A 21,277-nucleotide genomic window follows, 5' to 3' on the forward strand; every position below is an offset into this window, starting at 1 on the left:
GGAAGGCGAGGCTTTCCACAGCCTGAGGCAGATTTGCCTTTCTGATCTCAGCCTCCTCCACTTTCCTATACAAACCTTCTGCTCCAGAGGCAGGGTTTTCTTGTTGGCCCCAAGCACTGTGCCCATGATGCAGAGGAAAGTATGTGCTTTGGGGTCAGAGAGATCTGATTATAACCACTTTCTGTAGAGAGATCTGATTTTAACCACTTTCTATTTATGTAACCTTAGGCAAATCCCTTAACTTTGATGAGCCTCTGTTTCCTCATCTGCAAAGTGGGGATACTCTGTACTTGATACATTTGGCATCAGGATTAGAAATAACATCTGTAAGCATCAACAATGCCTGATACGTAGGTAAGTCTTCAATAAATGGTAACCATTGTATGGTCGAAGGAGTCTGCTTGTCGTTGTAACTGCAAGCCTGAACGCTGAAGCCAGGCAGACCAGGCCTGGTTCACTAACTCCACTGCTCACTCATCAGTGCCCCAGCTTCCTTGGCAGCAAAATCGAGCTCATAGTAGCACCTGTCTCAAAGGGTTGTTGAGAAGGCTTAGAGAAGCAAACTGTGAAAGCGTTTAGCACAGTGCCGGCACATGTTAAGCTCAATAAGTGTATCCTCCATCACCATCGTCATCATCACAATCACCATCACCTTCATGTGTGCTCTGCCATTATCTCTGCCTCTAAAGACCACCCCCCAACACCATTTACACAATATTACATAAGGGCCTTCTTACCTCCTACATTTAATACCCAATCATTCATACAAGTAACATTTACAAAGCCCCACAGGCAGAGGGAGGATCTAAGGCCAAACAAACTATAGTCCCTAACTTCAAGGGGTTAATCCAGTTGGAATCATAAGACATTCGCACAAAATAATAAGACATAAGGTAAAACGAGATAAATGCCTTAAGAGATGCACAAATGATGTGTGATTTGAGTTCAAAGGAGAGGTGGTAGGAAGAGAAGGAGGGACTTAGGGAGGGGGAAGATTGAAAGATTACTTTCAGCCAGGGGAGAACAGGAAAGGTTTCACTGAGGAAGCTGAAACCTGAAGAATGGGCAGCCTTGGGTGCCATGAGAAATGAGCAGGGAATAAAACTGAGCAGGGAATAAAACCAAGCAGGGAAGTGGGCAGGGCTGCCATGCATGGGTATGCAGGTTGTGCACTGCACATAGGCACTGGGCTGATGGGGGTGAGTGGGAGCTGTGCCTGCCTGAGGAAGAGATGCCTTTTCCTAATCTGCACACAAGTGCCACATGGGCTACCAGGAGCCTAGGAGGTGAACATTTCAGGCAAAGAAAACAGCACAAGCAAAGGCACTGAGGACAGGCATGACTGACAAAAACAGAGGAGATGCAAATAAAATACTGAATGAAGAAAGAGAAATAACTACAGATATATTTACTTTTTAAGAAATTCTTACTATTTAAGAAATGGTAAAAAGACTAGGAACATTTACACATTGATGACTTTGAAAATGAAATTGACATGGATAAGTCATTAAAAGTGAATTAAACATATCAACTATAGTTCAGTTTTTAAAAAGTAAATTAAATACAGCATAATCAAGTAAGGTTATCCTAAAAATGAAAGGATTATTCAACATCAGAAACATATCAATTTGTAACATTTATAGTGTCAAAGAGGGAAAATCATATATTATCTTAATAAGTTTTTAAAAAGTATTTGATAACACTATTTGTGATTAAAATTCTCAAAAAACTAGGAATAGAAAGGACCTTCCTTAATGTCATAAAGGCTATCTACTAAAAACCCTCATGAAACATACTTAAAGTTGCATTCCCTTTAAGTCTTAAGCAAATCAAGAATATTCACTTATCACCACTGCTGTTCAACAAAGTATTGGCGGTCCTGACCAATGCAATATGACAAGAAAAAGAAATGAGACAGAAGGATTAGAAGAGACAAAACTACCAGTATTTAAGGATGATATTTTTTTAAAAAAACCAGTAGAATGCAGAGAAAAACTATTAGAATAGGAGAATTTGGCAAGATTGCCAGATACAAGAAAAACTTACAAAAACCAACAGCATTCTTCTACTACAGCAATAACCAATTAAAAAAAAAAAAAGAAAATAAGGTGCATTCAAAATTGCAACTTAAGCACATAGTATTTAGGAATTAATACCTTTATGGAGAAATTTAGAAAACTCTATTAAAGGACAGTTACAAATATTTGAATAAATGAAAAGATAAATTGTGTTCATGGATAACATGATTTAATGTTTTAAAAATCCAGTTCTCCTCATATTAATAAAATCCAATGCAATTCCAATGAATGGTCAGTAAAATTTTTTGAGGAGCTCAAATATTTCTAAGATGTGAGGAAGAATGAAGATTCAAAATAGCTAAGTCAATTTTGAAAAAGAAAAGCTAAAAGGGGACACTTGTCCTACTAGACAGTAAGACATACTGCAGAACCAAATTAATAAGAATTGTGATACTGAGATAGGAAGGAACTGACAAATAGACCATGGGACAGAATAGAGAGACCAGAAATATACAGGTACCTACACACATACATAAAACTTTAAGTTAACTTAAAGTCTTAACTTTAAGGTAGAATCACAACTCAGTGGAGAAAGGATGCTGTTTAGTAGATGCTATTGGGACAACTGGCATACTAAACAGGGAAAAGTAAAATGGATCCCTACCTCACACCATATATAAAGGTGAATTTCAGGTAGGCTGTATACCTAAATGCAGAAGATACAACTAATAAAGGAATTCATGAAATATAGGAAAATATCTTCATGGCATAGGTAAGATAGGATTTCTTAAGATTCCAAAAGCATGAATCATAAGACAAATAAAATTTTAAAAGAGGCATTTGGCAAATTAGGGATTTTCTGTTCAAAGAAAGATGTCAATAGACAAAGATAACTGACAGGGAGAAGATATCTGCAATGTCTACAACCAAAAGGAACTAATAATATACAAGAGATGCCTGCACATCAGCAAGAAAAAGACAGAAAACTAATTAGAATAATGGGCAAAAGATATGAATAGGCAATTCCTAGAGGAGACACCTGAATGGCTAATAAGTATGTAAAGAGAAGCAGACCTCATTAGTACGCAGAAAGATTCAAATTAAAGCAAAGAGATAGTAATAACTGCAAATGAAGTGTAACCTTTAAAAATTGTATAAAAAATTTAAAATAAATTTAAAAAAAGCAAAGAGATGAGAGATACCACTTTACAACTATAACATTAACTAAAAACTAGAAAGTTGGATAGTCCTAAATGTTGGCGTGTGAGGAAAGGGGAACCCGCATTCACTGAGGGTGGGAGGGAACACTGGTACAGCTATTTCTTAGGGCAAGGGGCAGAGCTTCGTGGATTTAAGGTTGTGCATGCCTGGAAGCCAGCAACGCTACTCTTGGCCACACACCCAGGGAACCTCTTGGATCTTTGCACAGGTCTATAAGGGGGAAGGAACAAAGACATTCACTGTAGCTTTCTTTGGGATAGCAAGGAGTTGGCAACAACTTGGATGTCCATCTCTAGAAGAATGGGTGTGGAGAATGTGAGGGATGCTCAGGACAGAGTGCTCTGCAGCAGACAGAAGCAATGAACGAGTTCCATGTGCAGAACCTGGGTAGTTCTTTTTAAGATGAATGTTAGAGATAGAGATCTATAGCCTAATACCATTTATGTAAATAAAAACACACTACATAAAATAACTCTGCGTGTTTTTCAAGGATACGGACATGTCCAAGGACATACACTGAATGTAGGAGGGTGGCTGCCTATGGAAGGAGAAAGGGACGGGAGGGAAGGAGAGAGTAAAATAAGAGGGCCCTTCCCTGGATTGACGATGGCAGTGGACCACGAACTGAGGTTCACAATCAGCTCTGCACTTGAGGTCCAAAACAAACAAACAAAAAACAATTGGCCTGGAACAGTTCAGGGTAGATGTAGCGTAAGGACAACGGGGTGGGGCTGGATCACGGAGGGTTTTAACAGGCCACTTTAGGCTTCATTCCAGCAGAACACAGCTCCCACCATCTCATAGGCCTCCTGATAGCTCCCAACTGCTGCCTGAGGCCAGAGTCTACTGTTTGCTCATTTCCAGACTCTCCAGTGCCCAGCTCAAAGCTGACTCTCAGTATGTCGCTGGGGAGGGCTTGACTGGCTCAGAAAAGCGCTTCTGGATTCACTCTTGCTTTTGTTTTGTAATTGAAAGCACAGGGAGCCAGCTCACCCTCACCCCCACCCGACAGAGGATGTGCTGTGAGAGCATCACAGACTAGAGGGAGAGACGTCCCCAGGGGCCCTGCTTTCGGGAGGCTTGGTCTGCGGCGCCCTGGTGAGAGCCAGCCATCTGTGTCACTACCAATTAAGCAGTGAAATATCTGCAGTAGGAAAAAATCAATTGCTCGCTGACTCCTGCAATCTCGTTGTGGAGGAGAGGTGATAATTACCCTCCGCTTTGGTCTCTGAGGCCCTGCTTGACATTAGGATCCACGGCATCAGGCCCAGGAAAACGAGCTCCCCACTCCCTCCGCTCTGGTGTTTAATGTGCCACGTGATCCTACGAGCCAAATCTAACTTCAAGGCTCCCAGTATAAAAGGAAAATCAGGTTTTATAAGAGAGACATCAAAGGCACAGAACCCGGGAGCCGGATTTCGTCAGGAGGGAAAAGTCATCCCCTGGCATCCCGGCAGGCTCCTAGCATCCTTTACCTGGTTACCCACTGATGTGCAGTACGTGGGGAGAGAGGTTAATTTGAGGTGGCAGGAGCTTTTAGAAGCTGTCGCAGGCTCTGGCAAAGCAGTTCTGATGCTGTAACACTTCTCGTCAGGTGTTTGGTTAGCTTACCATCTCCTCCTTTGATATTCGGCCTCAGTGGTGGGGTGGGGGAACAGGGTGTGTTAGGGAGCCTCTGAATTCCCCTCCATCTGTCACTTACCTTTAATTAAACTGCCAGCTTTTCAGATTCTCTTCCTGGACTCCTTAATTACCATTAGATTAACAAAATTAATGAAAAGGACTCCACCTTCCCCATGCACTCCACGGCAACTCTACTCAAGACAGCTGGGGAGGGGCTTTCCTGGTGGCACAGTGGTTAAGAATCCACCTGCCAATGCAAGGGACATGGGTTCGTGCCCTGGCCTGGGAAGATCCCACATGCCGCGGAGCAACTAAGCCCGTGCACCACAACTACTGAGCCTGCGCTCTAGAGCCCGCAAGCCACAACTACTGAGTCCGCGTGCCACAACTACTGAAGCCTGCGCAGCTAGAGCCCGTGCTCCGCTACAAGAGAAGCCAGGACATGAGAAGCCCGCGCACCGCTACAAAGAGTAGCCCCCGCTCACCGCAACTAGAGAAAGCCCGCGTGCAGCAACGAAGCCCCAACACAGCCAAAAATAAATAAGTAAGTAAATAAATTTATTAAAAAAAAAAAAGGACAGCTGGGGACTGACACCCCTGGTGTGTTTGGATGACCCAGTCTGGACGGCCACTGCACTGCCAGTCTCCTCGTCACAGAGCTATGCTCACCAGCCTGCCCTGGAGGCCCTTCCAAAATCAATGTCCTCTAGGTCACCCGGGCCAGAAGCCCGAGTCTACTGGCCTCCTCCTCCTCCCCATGACCAAATCCAATCGGCCACCGATGCCAGCAGGCCCTCCTCTGTGCACCTTCTCTGGGTCAGCTCCGTTCTGTTCCCACTGCACTGCTGCCCTCGCTCGGGCCCCCCTCATTTCTCACTGCACTTCTGGAATAGTTTCCTAACTAGTCTCTCCTCCATCTCTGTGCTCCAATTCTTTCTCCGTAGCAGTGACCCTGCCAAAACAACAGACTGATGAAGTGGTGGGTCCCACAGCCAAACTCCTTAACTTGGCATTGAAGGGCCTTATGATGGCCCCTTTCCTCCTCTCCAGCTTCATCTCGGACCATCTCACGTCTGCCCCTTGTTTTCAGCCTGCAGTATGACCTGCAGTTACCCTAACTCAGGGTTTCTCCACTGTGGGACTTCCAGGGACCCAGGGACAGTATTCCCTGCTGTGGGGGGCTGTCCTGTGCATCGCAGGGTGTGTAGCAGCATGCCACTAGCGCCACCCCCACTGGTGACAACCAAAAATGTTTGTAGACATCGATAAATATCTCCTGGGGGCAAAACTGCATCAACTCCCCACCCGCTTTTGAGAACAACTGCACACATCAGGCAGTTTCCAGTTCTGTTCCTACCCCTCCTGTACTCCTGTGAAACATCTACGCATCTTTCAAGACACAGGCAAGAATTTCCTGAACTTCTCCCCACCCAATATTGTTCACCACTCCCTGCTTCCTGCCCACGTTGTGTTCCGGGCACATAACAGAGGTCCTTGACATTTTATTGTAACATCTGCTGAATGGCTCTGTCCCTTACAGGGCTGTGGGCTCCCGGATGGCAGGGACCATCTGACTTCTCTCAGAATCTCCACCCTCAGGGGACATCTCAACACCAAGTCAGTTCTCCATGTTTGTGGAATGAGTGTCTAAATGGAGGGTGTTTCATGTCTACTGTTTTATTTGCGGGGTGTGGACTTAGCTTTGTTGTTAACTCTTTTATTTCATTAATGACTAGACATTCGGTGGAAGGACAAAAAAAAAAAGAATGCTGAGCAAGATTCCTGGTTAGATCATCCTGCTGGAAGGCAGAGTTGAAGTTCTTCCTCAAGGGCATAGAGAAGGGAAAAGAAGTGGCCGCCTTTTGGGACTGCTGCCCGAGCGCCAGTCCCCGGGCTGGTCTGCCTCTGTTCCACCCGCCCGAGGTCTTGAAGGAGCAGCCAGCCCATTACTGAGGACAGTACTTTACCAAGGGGTAAAAGTCCACGCCAAGAACATCAGACCAGGAAGCAGAGCTGCCACCAGCACGTACAGCCAGCGCCTCTGTGCAGATTATGAAAGGGTACCCGTCCTCCCTGTGATGGAATGCAAGCCAGTAAGTGGAGCACGGGCTGCAAGTCAGCCCTACAAAGCCCCTGGGCCAGGCTCCAGTGCAGGCACAGGCTGCATCTCTGCACTCGGCCCCTGCACTGAAGGACATTCCAGATGGGTAGAACCTCAGAGCTGGGAGGAAATGTATCAGCTAGAGCCCAGCCCCAAGGTTAAGTTACCCAGCTGGGTCTTGGCAGAGGTGGGACTAAAGCCCAGGCTTCTGACCCCAGTCCAGAGCTGTCACCCCCACATGATGTGGTCATGGAAGGCTCTGGGGACATCTACTCTGGCTAGGACCTGAGGTCACTTCTGGACACACAAAACCAGGATGCATCCATAGAGCCAGATGATACAACCCTCTCCCTCACTGGTTTCCCCAGCTCTGCTGACGTGGAGCCTAGGCACCGGGGTGGGCATGGCTGCTGCTGACAAAGACCCCCGTCCCGCTCAGCGCCGCGGTGGGGAAAAGGCAAGAGGCCCCAGGCCAGGCATGCTCCATGCAGGTATGCGCTGGAGATGGTCACTTTTTCCTGGGGAGGGAGGGAGGGAGGGAGGGGAGCCCACATGGGCAGCTCCAGTCCCCACTTGACCACTGATTACCCATGTGAGCCTGGGGCCTGACTTTTACCTCCCATGCCTGCCCTGCCTGCCTCCCAGGGCCGTTGGGGGTCTCAGATGAGATCATATCCACGAAATCCCATGAAAAAGCTGTGTGGTTTTGAGGGGCTATCACCAAACCAGGTGAATGGGGCCAAATGCCCACATCTCCAGCCCTAAGGTGCCTTGGGGTAGGAAGGGCAGCACCTGGGCAAATTGGTCAGCTGCTGCCTCCCAGAAGGTCCATCTGTCTGGCAGCCCAGGGGAGTCAGTTCTGGGCAGGCCAGCCAGCACCCGGCTCACACATCCCCAGCTGTGGATCGCCTTCTCTGATTTCCCCAGCGAGCGATCTAGGTCTCCAGGGCAGTGGCTGTCAAACTCGAGCCTGTAGAGGATCAGCCGGGGCGGGGCGGGGCGGGGCGGGGCGGGGTGTGCTGAATGTGGGCATGCTAGGGCCCCATCCTCAGAGTCTGACTCAGCGGCCCCTGGAAACGCGTTTTAACAACACCCTCCCCCTCAGGTGATCTGAATGCAGGTGGTGGAAGGATCACACTTTGAGTGACGGCCGGTGTTGGGAAGAGAATCTACTCTCTGGAAGCACAAAGTCTCACTGGTTGTGGGGCTTTGAGTGAGTAATTTAATCTAAGTCTCCATTTCCTCATTTTAAAATGGGGAGGTGGTCCCTTCAGGGTTGTTCTGAGTTTTAAATGAGATAATGCAGCGGCACAAGGAACACAGTGCCTGGCCTGCTGTGAGCTGTGGGTCCATGTCGGCACCCCCTTCTCTCCTCTGATGGAACCCAGAACAAAGGGGCCTCACTTCGGAGGCAGCTCCCAGGGAGCCAGCAGCACAGAGCTGCCCACCAGCCCCAGACATCAAGGTGGAGATGTTTTCCTTTGCTTGATACCATGTCCAGCAGGCCCAGCGCATGGTGATTAAAGCCCAGGCAACACTACACTTCCAGGAAGCTCAAAACTTGAACCGAGGGGAAGGGCAGCTCAGTCAAGGGAAGAGTAAGTAAGTCTGTACGATGCACTGTCCCTCGAGTGATGCTGGGCATCAGTGCCCGCACACCGAGCGTGGAACGCACCGCTAAGAAAACTGCGGCCCTGGGAATTCCCTGGTGGTCCAGTGGTTAGGACTCCGAGTTTTCACTGCCGAGGGCCTGGGTTCAACCCCTGGTTGGGGCCATGAGGCGCGGCCAAAAGAAAAAAGGAAGAAAGAAAGGAAAGAAAACTGCAGCCTGAGTGGAGAGCACCTCCAGGTGGGCTCGGGACCCAATTGGCACGGCTGCCACTGAGCACGGAGAGGTGCTGCTGGAGGATGGAAACAACTCATGGCGGAGGTGCCAGTGCTCCCGGCACACCGCAAAGGCTTTCTTTTGTCATCAAGGCTGCAACAGGCCCCATCCAATTTCTGCCCCGGTGGGATGTGAACAACTGGACAAGAAAGCTTTACCTTAAGCTTCCTTCCTGTCTGTGCTCCCTGGGGTGAGAGAGGAGAGGCAAGCCCAGGAGAGGAGGCCTGCATGACTGCCCGGGGAACACCCACGGACGCTGCCTGGCCCTGCCCCACCCGCCTTGCAGCCTCCTACCCGTGGACTCCAGAGTCATTTAGCTGAATCCCCAAAGTCCAAGAGCATCCTGCAGTGGGTGAAGCACAGACTTTGGAGTCAGGGGTCCCACAGGGGCGGTGAGACCACGGGTGTTACTTGACCCCTGGGAACTCTCCCTGTAAAGTGAGGCAGCCTCATGGTTCTTGTGAGGATGCAGAGAAACGCAGTGATGCCTGGAGAGCATCTGGCGCTGCGCTTCCTCCCCACAGCGCCTGGCGCACGGTGAGGGCTCAGCGTCAGCGTGATGGGAGACTAGGGGTCGGTCCCCTGCTCTTGGCAGGTGGAGCCAATAGCCCAACCCTAATCGTGCCATTTCCCTGCCCAAACCCTCGGCCTGAGTTCAGCCTGGCCAAAGACCCTCCAGGTGCTTCCAACCCACTCCCTCCCTTGACGATAAACTCCTCTGCGTTCTCCAAACACACCCAGCAACTCCCACCCTGGTGGCTTAACTCACACCGTCACCACCTTCTCCCTGTGGTGATGGGAACATCCATTCCCTGTTGAGGTCCTTGCTTCACCCTCCCCCAGGCTGTCCCAGGTTCATTCTCGTCCTGGGTCCCCAGCCCCCAGGGCAGTGCGTGCCCCTCCCAGGAGGCACACCTGCTCAGGCCTGTGTCTCTCTGAGCACATGGTGGGGGGACAGAGATGTGTCATGCCGCCCTGCACAGGGCCCGACACGCAGTAAATGTCTAAACAGAGTACCTCCGCAGTAGGGGGCTTCCCTCGGGGGGCTGAGGAAGCAGTCTGGACCAGAGCCCTGGCCCACCGAGAGGACAGAGCCAAGACCACTGGGGTCTTGTTCTCTGCCTCGAGGCCGGGCTGCCCCCAGCCCACCAGCCGGGCATCTGCGCTTTGTCAGCTGAGGCTTCCCAGCTGTCTGAGGCCATGTTACACTGTTTCAGGCTCACTAATTAGACATCATTAAACACCAGGCTCCCTCCTGCACTGGCAGCCCAGCTCTGCCAGCCAGGCCACTTCCCCTCCCAGACCCCTTGGCCTCTGTGCCAGCTCTGCCCCCGCCTCTGCTGTGCACCACCGGGGCTCACTCCCCGTCCACCTTGGATCCGTACGAGGCACTCCTGACACCCATTCCCCAAACTAGGTGGATGAAGGGGTGATACAGAGGAGCCTCGGGCTGGCTCTCCAGAGAACAGACTGTACCCATGTGAGCAAGGTCAACTAATTCAGCCGTGAAGAACCATATGTGATCTGCCAGGCAGTAAGAAGAGCAATTCTTTTTAAGATCCTAGGCCAGCTTTTCCCTGCCCCACGGCATGCTTCTGGGATGACTTTCCCTGCATTAAGTTGGTGTTAATTAGTGAAAATTATCTAATGCAAGCTCATTTTAACATTAGCTTAAAGCTAAACATAATTAGGAAGATAAATCAGCTGCTAAAAAAAAAAACCCAGTGAGGATACACAGATGATTTTTAGGATCAGCTGCTGCTTTGGGTTACTGGCCTGGAGCTCTGAGCACCATACAATATGTGGGCAGAGTAAGGCAGGACTCAAGAAGTACCTTCGAGGTATTTCTTGATTGATCAATCAGGGCAAGACAACTGGAGTTGGCAGCTTGCCCGGGAGATTCTGAGAAGCGTCAAGGAAAACTTGCTGGCCACTGCCAGGTGATGCTGCCTGGGAGGGCTTCGCCAGAGAGGCAAGTGGAGGGTGCGGGGAGCAGGGGAAGGTGGTCAGGAGGGGCTGGGCGATGGGAATAGTGTGAATCTGTGCACTCCTAGGCCTCCCGCCTTGCACACCCCGGCCCTCTGCCCGCCCTCCCTTCCATACTGGCTGCTTCAGCTGTCAATTCCCAGGAGGCCTCTGCGCCCCTGGAGCTCAGTGGGATTCAGACTCAATCTCAAGTTCCCATCCAGCTCCACTATTTACCAGCCCTGTGACCTTACCATCTGTAAAATGGAAAGTTGCTGGATTGTTGTGAAAGTTAAATGAAATAATATATTTTAAAAGGGCTAGCACGGCCTGGTATTTAAGTACTCAACAATTAATAGCTATTGACCCGCTCCCTCCAACCTGTCCTGCAGTTTATTTTCTTTTTCAGCGTCCACATTTTATTCACCTGTATATTTCTGGAATGTGGCACATGTGAAACATGGTGAGTGAATGAGCAGAAGTGGGGAATTTCCAAGCAGTCTGGGAACCCTCCCGGGAGGGGGAGTTAAGAACACTCACAGTTGGTCCTCAAAGACCCACAAAAAGGTAAGAAGCCCTGGTCCCTGTCCCTGCCCCCGCCCTCTGCAGACTCTGCTAGAAAACAGAACAGAAAGACCATTTATCTGGAGCCTCCCACATGCCCCACCAGTGCTGTGAGAGGCCCAACAGGGTGACCACTGTACAAGCTGGGCCGGGATGAGTTAACAGATTACTAGAAACTCGGGCCAGAGAGACCACTAATTAGAAAAGCCATAGGCTCTTTTCCTGGGCTAAGATTCTGGGATCATTAGCAAGTCTACAGACTCCACAAATTCAGAGAAGGAAAAGAAAACGGGGGAAGGCAGCGGCCCCAGCTAAGGCTGACTAGTCATGGCCCCTGGGGTAGGAGGTGTGGTGGGAGGGAGGGGGAGGGCCAGGGATCACTAGAGTGACTCAGCCTGGGAGGGGGTGTGATCAGGACAGTGCCAGGAGCAGAGGCAGGCGGTCAGCCAGGACCCAGCCCTGCTCGTTGGTCCTCTGCCCTGCTCCTCTCTCCCCGCAGACTGGAGGTCTGCCCCAGAACAGGCTCTGTCTGCCCTGTACACTGTGAGGAAAGGGAGGCAGATGTGACCACCAGCCAGGGTGACGCAGTGAGGCAGCATCCTGGGGGTGCACCTGGACAGATGGGGCGGCGTGGGCGTGGGGTTGCCGGCGGGTCTCCCATTAAGGTCTCAGTTTGTCAGTGAGGGCCCACGTCCCAGAGGGCCAGAAAGTGGCCAGCAAGAGGACACTGGTCGGGGAACTAAGATCCCACAAGCCATGTGGCATGGCCAAACCAAAAACGTCCCTGGAAACTACCTATATCCAGCTTCCCGGTGACACCTGTGCCAGTGCCACCAAGCAGAAAGAATCCTCTCCTCTCCCTCTCCCACCAAAGTAGTCCTGTACTTGTTTGTTTCCAGAACTAGTTGGTGAGCTTCCCAGAACCTGGCTGGCAACAAATATACTTTGTTTCTGGAATTTCAGATGGAAGCGGTGGCCACAGGGGCAATCCCCAAAAGTAACGGCATGTGTAGCAGAAGGACACAAGCCTTGAATTCAGACCTGGGTGGAGTTCCAGCTTGCCTCTTATGAGATCTACGGCCTTGTGCTTTCCCTGAGCCTCTGGGAAAACCTCATTTCCCTTGCAAGGTGCTAAGGATTGAATTAATTAAAGGAAATAACATGCAGAGCACCTATCTTTCAACAATGTTAGCCCCTCTTAATATAAATCCCTTTTATCTGCATCTATTAGTCATCTTTTTCAAAATGCTGTCTCATATAGTCTTGCATTGGAGTCTCAGAGCAATCTTGTGAAAGTAAGCAAGAAGACAAGAATGATCCCCATTTTACAGATGCAGAGATGGAGGCCTAGCAAGGTCAAATGATTTGCCCAAGGTCACCTGGTAGAGGAGGAAAGACAGAGCAAGAATGAAGACACCCAGGCTCCCGGCTGCCAACTGTGTACTCCTTCCCCTGCAGTGACCTGGCCTCCTGAGACCACTGCCCAGCAAACCTGGCTAAGCCACCATGAGACCAAGAAGTCATGAAGAAGGCACCCCTTTACTGAGGCCCCATCTTCTACTTTTGAACTCCCTGGGAAACACCCATCCTCAGAGTTTCAGGGACCTAAAGTGTCAGATTTCAGAGGAACCAAGCCTCAGCCTCCCTCTTCTCCAAAGACAGAAACACAGCCTGTCCCCCACCTCAACCCACCCCACCCCCGTGTCCCCATGCCCCAGTGCCTACTTGTGCAAGCTTTAGTCCTTGAGGAGTCCTTCCAGACTGCCCTCGGGCTCTTTGAGCTGGCCCTTCTGGGTGACTCTGCAGGGGAACGCCCTCAGGGACCCCTGACTCAGGGACCGGGGAGCCTCCGTGCCTTCCTGTCTCGTCTCGGCCTGTGGCAGATCCTAGAGAAGACCCTTGGCTGAGTACTCAGTTACCACAGCCCTGCAGACGAGAGCCGCCCTGACAAATGGCCACATCAAGTCAAGGCAGCTGAGAAGTGCGGGGGTCGGGGGGGAGGGGAGGACAGTTGGAGCTGCTCCTCTCACCCAGAGGAGGAAACAGGAAGCGCACCTGCACAGGGCCTCCAACCTGAGGACGAGAAGCAACCCCTGACCGTCCTAACTCTGATCTCCTGGCCGGCAGCCCCGCGTCCCGGGAGGAAGCTCAGCCACACTTCCCTCCCTGCTCTGAGAGGGGACAGCGACGGCAGCAGCACCTTTCCAGGACAACTGATGTTTGTACGATACTTTCTTGGTATCCTCTGCTTTCATACAGTTTCTTCCTTATTTTTCAAAACCATCCAGAAATCTAGGTAATGCCCTCCAATTTTGCAGGTCAGGAGTCCCAGGGAGGGAAGTGATTTACCCCAAAGGAACACAGTTTGTAAGTAGCCAGGTCAGGACAGAAATCAAGACCTTTCAACTTCAGAGCCTATTCTCTGTCCCTGACGTGAAGCTGGGTCTCCATTGCCCAGAAACTCCAGCTCCCAGGATCAGTGACTGAGCATAAAAGACAGAGACTCAGAATCCAATAGCCACAGAGCCAAGGGCTTGGCAGGGATGCTGGGACAGGCCGAGGCAAGATTCTGGAAGGACTGTGAAGTGCTCAGTCCCTGGAACTGCAGCTGCATCATTATCCGCCAGCCTCAAGGGGACAAGGACTCTGGAACTGCCCCGCGCCTCGGAAATAATGCCCGTGAGGAATGGTCACTCAGGGAGGGAAGAAGAGTTAGGCAGGGGGGACAGTGTGTTGGACCCACAGGTCACGGGCTACCCTGAGAGGCCTTTTCTTGCTCTGCACAGCGAATCAGGCTTTTCAAAGGCAGCCCAGAAGCTCTAGATGAAGCCTCTTGACATGGAACGTCAGGAGAACGGGGAAAGGTATTAGGCGAGAATCAGGACCAGCTCTCGAACAGGGCTGCGAGGTGGCTAACGAACATATCATCAGACTCAGATTTCACAAACCAGTAATATTTAAGTATATATATATGTAAACGCTTTCTTTTGTTTCCTCTCTCTCTCTCTTTTTTCTGTTTGAATCTGCTTCATGTCAATATCCCAGTGCCCAGCATGGTGCCTGGTACAGGCACCTGGTACAGAGAAGGTGCTGCGTGCTATTTGCTGGATGTATCTGAATGAGGGAAGAGCCAATTGGGGCTAACGGGGGAAGACAATGGCAAAGGCTGCCACCCGAAAGCTGAGCCTCCTGGTGAAGTGAACTGGAGCATCTGAGACTTTGCCACATCCCCTGGGCATGTGTACCCAGCTGTTCACCCCCATCAGCTGCCCAGACCTCTAACCAAGGCTGCTAACCTGGCCAACCATGCCTCCTGCCCTGGAGCCTTTCCCCAAAGCCCTCTGCACCCCCCTCCTCCCAATTTAGAGCATTCTTCTCTCTGCTGCCAGGTGGCTTTAACAATGGGGATTAAAGGGGTCCCTCTGTAATGTGCAGTTCAACTGGGGACTCTCCAGACACTTGCTTCCCCAGAGGGATGGAGAGGGGCGGGTGGCCAATAGGAGGCAGTTTCCAGTCAATTAAACAAACATCATTGGTTGCCCGTGCCGCTGGGGCCCTACAAAGATGACGGAGAGGTGTAGGAGGGAGTCTCAGCTCTTCCAAAGCTGCTAGTTCCCGAGGATAAAATGGGCTCTCCTAAATCGAGCTGTGTGCCAGGCACACATGTGGCACAAACCAGGAGCCACGTCTGAGAACAAAAAGTCACTTTTGGATTGAAAATTTGATAAACAGCCAAAGAAGGGTTAGCTTCTGAGCCAGACCCTGAAGGAAAGGGACAAACCATTGACAGGCAGAGATGGGGTAGGGCTGGGCCTGCTACCCATGCCCCTCTGTCCCCCACCAACCAGGTGGGCCTGTTCCTCTCACTGCCACATGAATAAAGAGCAGCAGCTCCCAGTTAATCAAAGCTTCCTAGCCCAGCAGCCACCCTCTCCTGGGTTGTGTTTATATCTACACGGGGTCATTGGTAGTTCTGACCGGGGACCTGGGGAAGCTGTGTCCTCTCCTTGTCCTTGGTCTGAAGACAAGTCATTAGACCCTTCTGGACCTCAGGGGCCTCCCCTCTGCCCGACACGGTTTTTGAGGCCCAAAGGAAATGCTGGGGGAGGCACGGCGGTAAGCAGTGAGGAGCTGGGTAGTTGGTACCCTTGAGTGTGGGGCTCAGGAACGCAGGGGCCAAGGATCAATCTTCAAGGTGGGTGGCCAGTAGGTTTTCCTCTGCTCCCGGAGCACAGGCAATACTCTGTAAACCTACCCAGTAGACCCAAAAATGGATGCCGCTGGTCAGAAGGGAGCTGGGGTGCAAAGATGGGTGGATGCTGGGTGCAAAGATGGGTGGATGCAATCTCACCCTTCTTGCTGCATTCAGACACGCCTGTAGACAGGCCCTCAGCATCAAAGGTCCTTCCCTAACCCGGTTCAGGGGCTGGGTCAGTGCCCCTCCTGCCACGCCCTCTGTTAAGCACCCATCATTCTGTATTAAAATGATGGTTTATTAGACTATTAGGCTATTTAAGAGCAGAGGTGTGTTTTATATGTCTGTTTTCTACTGAAGTGCTTAGCACATAGTAAACCTCGAAATATTTGTCCAATGACCAAATGCACTATTCTTCCAAACCGCAGTTATTTGGTCCTCTCACTCTGCCCTTGTAAATGAGAACCGTTTCCTTGTCTACACATGGTCTCGATTTAAGTCCAGTCCCCCCTGCCCCCTCCCTGCAGTTACAGTGGTCACAGCAGCCCAAGCGGCAGCAACCTCCCCTGGTCCTCTCTGCCAGCGTGGGAGAGGCCACGGACTCACTTCCGGGTCCCTGAAGGCACGTTTTCCGCCTGTACTTTAAGCAAAGTACATCATTCAGTGACACTAAAATAAGCAAATCACCTAAGGGGGATTAAAACAACAGGAAAAACCGCCCCCCCAACAAGGAACCAGGGCCGAATGTCTGAATGCTGGCTCTCCAGCACAGCCAGGAGGGCGTTCTGCCATTTGCAGAGGCCCAGACAGCAGATAACTTAAGACTGACCAACTCAAAGGCCTCCTCCCATTCCACGTGGTCCCACCTCCACCCCTGCTGGGCTGTTTCCCCACTGGCCACCACCCTCTGCCCCTCCTCCCCAACCCCCAATCGTATTTTCAAAGTGTTCCCTAGTTAGGCTCCTTTGTCCATAACCCTGAGGCCCAGGTTCAAAACCCTCACTGGTCTGCGCCTGTGGGCAAGTCACAGCTACTCCCCCTGAGGCTTGGTTTCCTGTTTTTCATTCGGGAATAAAAATTACAGCCCCTCACGAAGTTATTCTGAGGATTAAAAGAGATAAAATATGAAATTCTGGCACACAGCTGGACGTGTGTACTAGGTCCTTCTGACCACCCCCCCCTTTTCCCCAACAGTCACCTGTGTCTCTGCACATAAACCATCTCGGTCTGTCCCACCCAGCCTCACAGCAGCCAGACTCTCCCTGGAGACAAAGGAAACTCCCTCCAGGGTGTTTCAGGGTGAAAAGGAAGGGGGAAGGATCTAAAGGGTTGCTTGCCAGTTGGACAAGCTGGGGTTGGGGAGGTGGGCAGGTAGTTGTTGGAAGGTGTAGCCTTCAGAGCGGAAGCTAGGGATCTGGGTCTTTCCATAACCAACCATGTGACCTTTGGGCAAGCCCCTTTTCTTCTTTGCGCCTCAGTTTCCTCATCTGTGAAACAGGGTCAACCTCTCTGCCCTGCCTACTCACAGGATCTTTGGGAAGAAGGTACTGCACAGATGTGAGTGGCAGTGATTAACAGTTGGGGTCCAGAGGGCTTGTGGGTTTCGGGCACAGATGGGGCCAGAAGCTGCTTCTTCCTGAGGGGTGGTCACCTGCTTTGGACCCAGTTTTAGGACCAGGCTCTAAACACCAGGCCCCCCACATATTCAGCTCCCACCACAACAGCTCTTTCCTCCTGCCAGTCAAAGCCACTTGCTATTTTGAAGTGAAAATCTCTCTCTCCTGAGTCTCTTAAGGAGAAACTGCCCATTCCACTTTCCTTCTCTCTCTCCTTTCAACTCTGCAATTTACGTCCCTTGGGAAATCCTCCAGATTAGGCATATCCAGCCTCAAAAACTGTTTTCCTTCCAGCACATCTCCCAGCATTTGAATTAACTCTTGGAGGGCAAAGGCCACCTTATATCCTCCTATGGCTAGTGCCTGGCACACGGTAGGCACTCAGGAAATAATTACTGGTTTAGTATGTATGCATTGGATCGGTTCACAGTTGTTAAAGTTTCTGTTGTTAAATATTTAAAGAGTTAAGAACACTCCACTACATAGGAGATTCCTGACATCCCATATGGGACTAGAAGTTCTAGTGGGCAGGGCCCTGTCTCCCCCTTCTTGTAATAGGGGTTCACAACCTGCAGCCCAGATTGTGACCAGGCTAGTTCCATTCCAGCTCCTTGGTTTAGTCTGTTGCACCATCATCCGATAGCACAGCAGTTAAGAAGAAGGACTTTGGTGTTTGAACCCTGGCTCAGCAAGTGACTTAACTGTTCTGAATCCAAACATAAGGAAAATACCCATCTTACTCCGTAGTTGTGAAAAGCAAAAGAAAAAACGCAGGTAAATCATTAGCACAGTGGCTGGCACATATTAAGAATGCATAAATCAAGGCTTGTTAGTATTACATCGTGAGCCCTGACCCCTGACCCCAGCTGCACCCTGCTGCACAGTATTGTCACCCGTGTCCTTTCTCCTCCTCTGTCCAAACTTGTTTTTCTCTTTTGCAGAATGCAATATACAAAGAACGCTCAGGTAGACAAGCTGGAATTCTTTAGAGAGGGAGGGTGGAAACATGGACAGTGAAAAGTTAACCCTTCCTTCTGGCAGCCAATCTAGCCAACTACCTGGATCGCGCCTTCCAGGAAGAGGAGGCCCACCACTGGTCTTTCTAGGCTCGTTCAGCCTCCAGGGATAACAGGGCTCCAACCACAGTTACTGAGTTGAATCAGAATGGTGAACCCAAGCCACTCCTGCTGTATATTCTGAACTGGGCACCGAAGGCTGCTGATGTTTCTTAACAAATCTCAATGTAGGGGAACCAGACTTAGCAAATAAAAATACAGAATGCCCCCATTAAATCTGAATTTCAGAGAAACAGTGAATGACTTTTTAGCATCAGTATGTCCCAATGCAATATTTGGGTCATACTGAATAATACTAGATTTTTTCTTGTTGTTTATCTGGAATTCAAATTTAACAGGACATCTTTTTTTTTTTTTTTAAACATCTTTATTGAAGTATAATTGCTTTACAATGGTGTGTTACTTTCTGCTTTATAACAAAGTGAATCAGTTATACATATACATATGTTTCCATATCTCTTCCCTCTTGCATCTCCCTCCCTCCCACCCTCCCTATCCCACCCCTCTAGGTGGTCATAAAGCACCGAGCTGATCTCCCTGTGCTATGCGGCTGCTTCCCACTAGCTATCTATTTTACATTTGGTAGTGTATATATGAACAGGACATCTTATATTTTATCTGGAAGCCCTACCCAGGTACCCCTACCCAAGGGCACAGAGTAAATCTTCCCCCTACCCTACGAACTACTGGCCCCACCAGTATTAGAATACCAGCCACTCTGGAAACATCACCTCCTTTCAATCCCCAGGTAGAGTAGGCGCCCTAAGTGGGGGCTTCTTCTTGACCTGCTGAGTCCAGGGATCTGCCGTGTCAAAGCACCCAGCACAGAGTCAGGTACACAGTAGGTGCTCAAAATACATCCCTTAATTCATCCTAGACTGCTTGAGCTCTAGCACTGGGCCCAGAGCCGGAGTGAATGCCAGGGGCCAGGGGCCAGGCCAGCCTTGACTCTGGGGGGCCTCTTAAGAGCAGCGAGGCTTGGGGTGGGAGGCCACACCACACTTCCTGGGGTTGCCTGAGGATCAAATGAGAAAATGGCCAGGGACATGTTTTGTAAATCCCTGGTTAGCACATAGGTTATTATCAAGACCTCTGAGTGGCCCATTTTACCACAGCCCACACTCTTCCCTAGGGAGAGAAACCAGACAGGGAAACAGAAGCACAGAGCAGAGGAAAGCCAGCGCCTCTGGACACTGTAATGGTGACGACAAGCAACTGTCCCAGCACCCTGTAATTTGCCAAACACGTTCACATCCATGCTCTCCAGAGGGCTCACCAGCCCCACGTCGGAAGGGAGGGTTCTGGGCCCATTTTCCAGAGGGTGGTCAGGGCGGCCAGGCCCAGGCCTTGCCTCGGAGGTGGCGCCTGGTCCAAGGGGCCAGGCGTGGGGTGGGGTGGGGTGGGGCGGGGCCTACCTTCTGGGCCTGTTGGATCATCTGCCGGACCACCTGCTTCAGGTGGGGCGCCTTCTCCTTCCTAGGGGGGTGAGTGAAGAGGCTGACGCGGCTCACGCCGCGGTAGAAGCACGCTTCGGTCCAGCCCAGCTCCAGCCGGGGCTCCTCGGTGTCGGAGCGGTCGGGCCAGTAGGCCAGGGACTCGCCGGACTCGGCCGCGGCCTGCGTCGGGGTCTCGGCCTCGGCCTTGCTCTTGCCCCGGGCGGCAGCGGCAGCGGCGGCGGCGGCGGCGACGTCTTCGTAGGGGCTCCAGGCGGCGCCGAGGGCCTGACGCTCCTGGCTGGAGAGGAAGTCCCGCAGCTGCTCCTCCTTGACCCGTTCGCGGTAGGCCTGCTCGCCGCCGCCCAGCAGCGCCTCGAGCGCGGCCCGCCGCCGCTCGCAGTAGTAGAAGGCTGCCTGCGACGCGGTCACCCTCTCGTTCACGTGCGCCTCGTCCAGGCAGCCGAGCTGGGACTCGGCCATGGCGCTCCGGCCCGGCCCCGGCCCGGGTCTTACCGCCGCACCTGGAGCCGCCGAGGGGCGGGGCGGCTCACCTGGACGAGAGAGCGGCCAATCGGCGCGGGCGCGGGCGCAGGCGCGGCCGTCGGGCGGGGAGGGGCAGCTGCGCCCTCCGCCTCTGCGGGGCGCGAGCGGCGCAGGCGGCCTAGGGGGCTCGGGTGGGGACGCGACGACGCCTAGGCCTGCGGGGCCCAGCCCGGGCCGGGAGCCCCGGAGCGGGCCGGAACTTGGAGCCGGGCCGTAGTTAGACCCACGTGCGGCCTCTGGCCCGCTTTCGTCTCCTGGCCCCGACCCTTCGGTGGGGGAAAGGTTGGGGACCTAACCCTTCCTGTTGTCGGGCCGGCCAGACACGTCCCAGCGCGTCCATTTTCCCCGCTGTTAGGGTCCCGAGCACGTGGTCTGGCCAGGGTGCTTCTGGGGTGGCCGATCTGACCACTCCTCGGTTGGGGGTCCGGGGGCCCTCTGCTAGGCCAGATTGTGACGGCCTAGCAGGGGCGGTTGGTGTGCAACAGTGAAATGCTAATAAAACCCCCAGCTCCTGGCCCACGTCCACGTGTCCCAGTCTGAGATCAGAGGCCCCTCCAGGGGCTGTCAATCCAACACTTTCACCAGGACAAAAATTTCTTTAACAAAAAAAAAGCCACCCAGATACAGCAAGGATGTAAGCAGCAGCAGTGGAATTTTTTTCCCCCATTTTAATTTGAAGTGGTGTGTGTGTGTGTGTGTGTGTGTGTGTGTGTGTGTGTTTGGGCAAGATAGGCTGCCAGAGGCCTGATTACTATATTAGTGATCTAAAATATATGTTTGAGCTCAAGGGAGGAAGACACACACACACACACACACACACACACACACATCACCAGCAGCAGCTCTGCTGTTTCCCATTGGATTAAGTACAATCTTCTTAGTCATTAACATATTATTTTGTTCATGCACTGCTGTACAGTTTGATTCTCCACATTCAAAATATTTTCAGATCATAGCAACCAAAGGTTCACATTTCTCTCATTTTATAGCACGGCATCTTAGAGCTGCAAGGAGCTTTAGAAACTAATTCAACC

The 21,277-nt window shown here is 51.4% G+C and overlaps 1 protein-coding gene across 1 annotated transcript in view; it reads right to left on the reverse strand.

Annotated features, from left to right (window-relative positions):
* Positions 1-20,210, reverse strand: part of FAM83F (family with sequence similarity 83 member F) — a 32,395-nt gene extending 12,185 nt beyond the window's left edge. Inside the window, exon 1 of the mRNA XM_061205267.1 lies at positions 19,680-20,210. Within this exon, the coding sequence (XP_061061250.1) occupies positions 19,680-20,180 (501 nt within the window). The 5' untranslated portion in view covers positions 20,181-20,210. The remainder of the gene's footprint in view (positions 1-19,679) is intronic.
* Between the last annotated feature and the right edge of the window lie 1,067 nt (positions 20,211-21,277).

This window comes from Eubalaena glacialis, chromosome 11 (assembly GCF_028564815.1).
Source record: "Eubalaena glacialis isolate mEubGla1 chromosome 11, mEubGla1.1.hap2.+ XY, whole genome shotgun sequence".
In the NCBI taxonomy this organism is placed as follows: Eukaryota; Metazoa; Chordata; class Mammalia; order Artiodactyla; family Balaenidae; genus Eubalaena; species Eubalaena glacialis.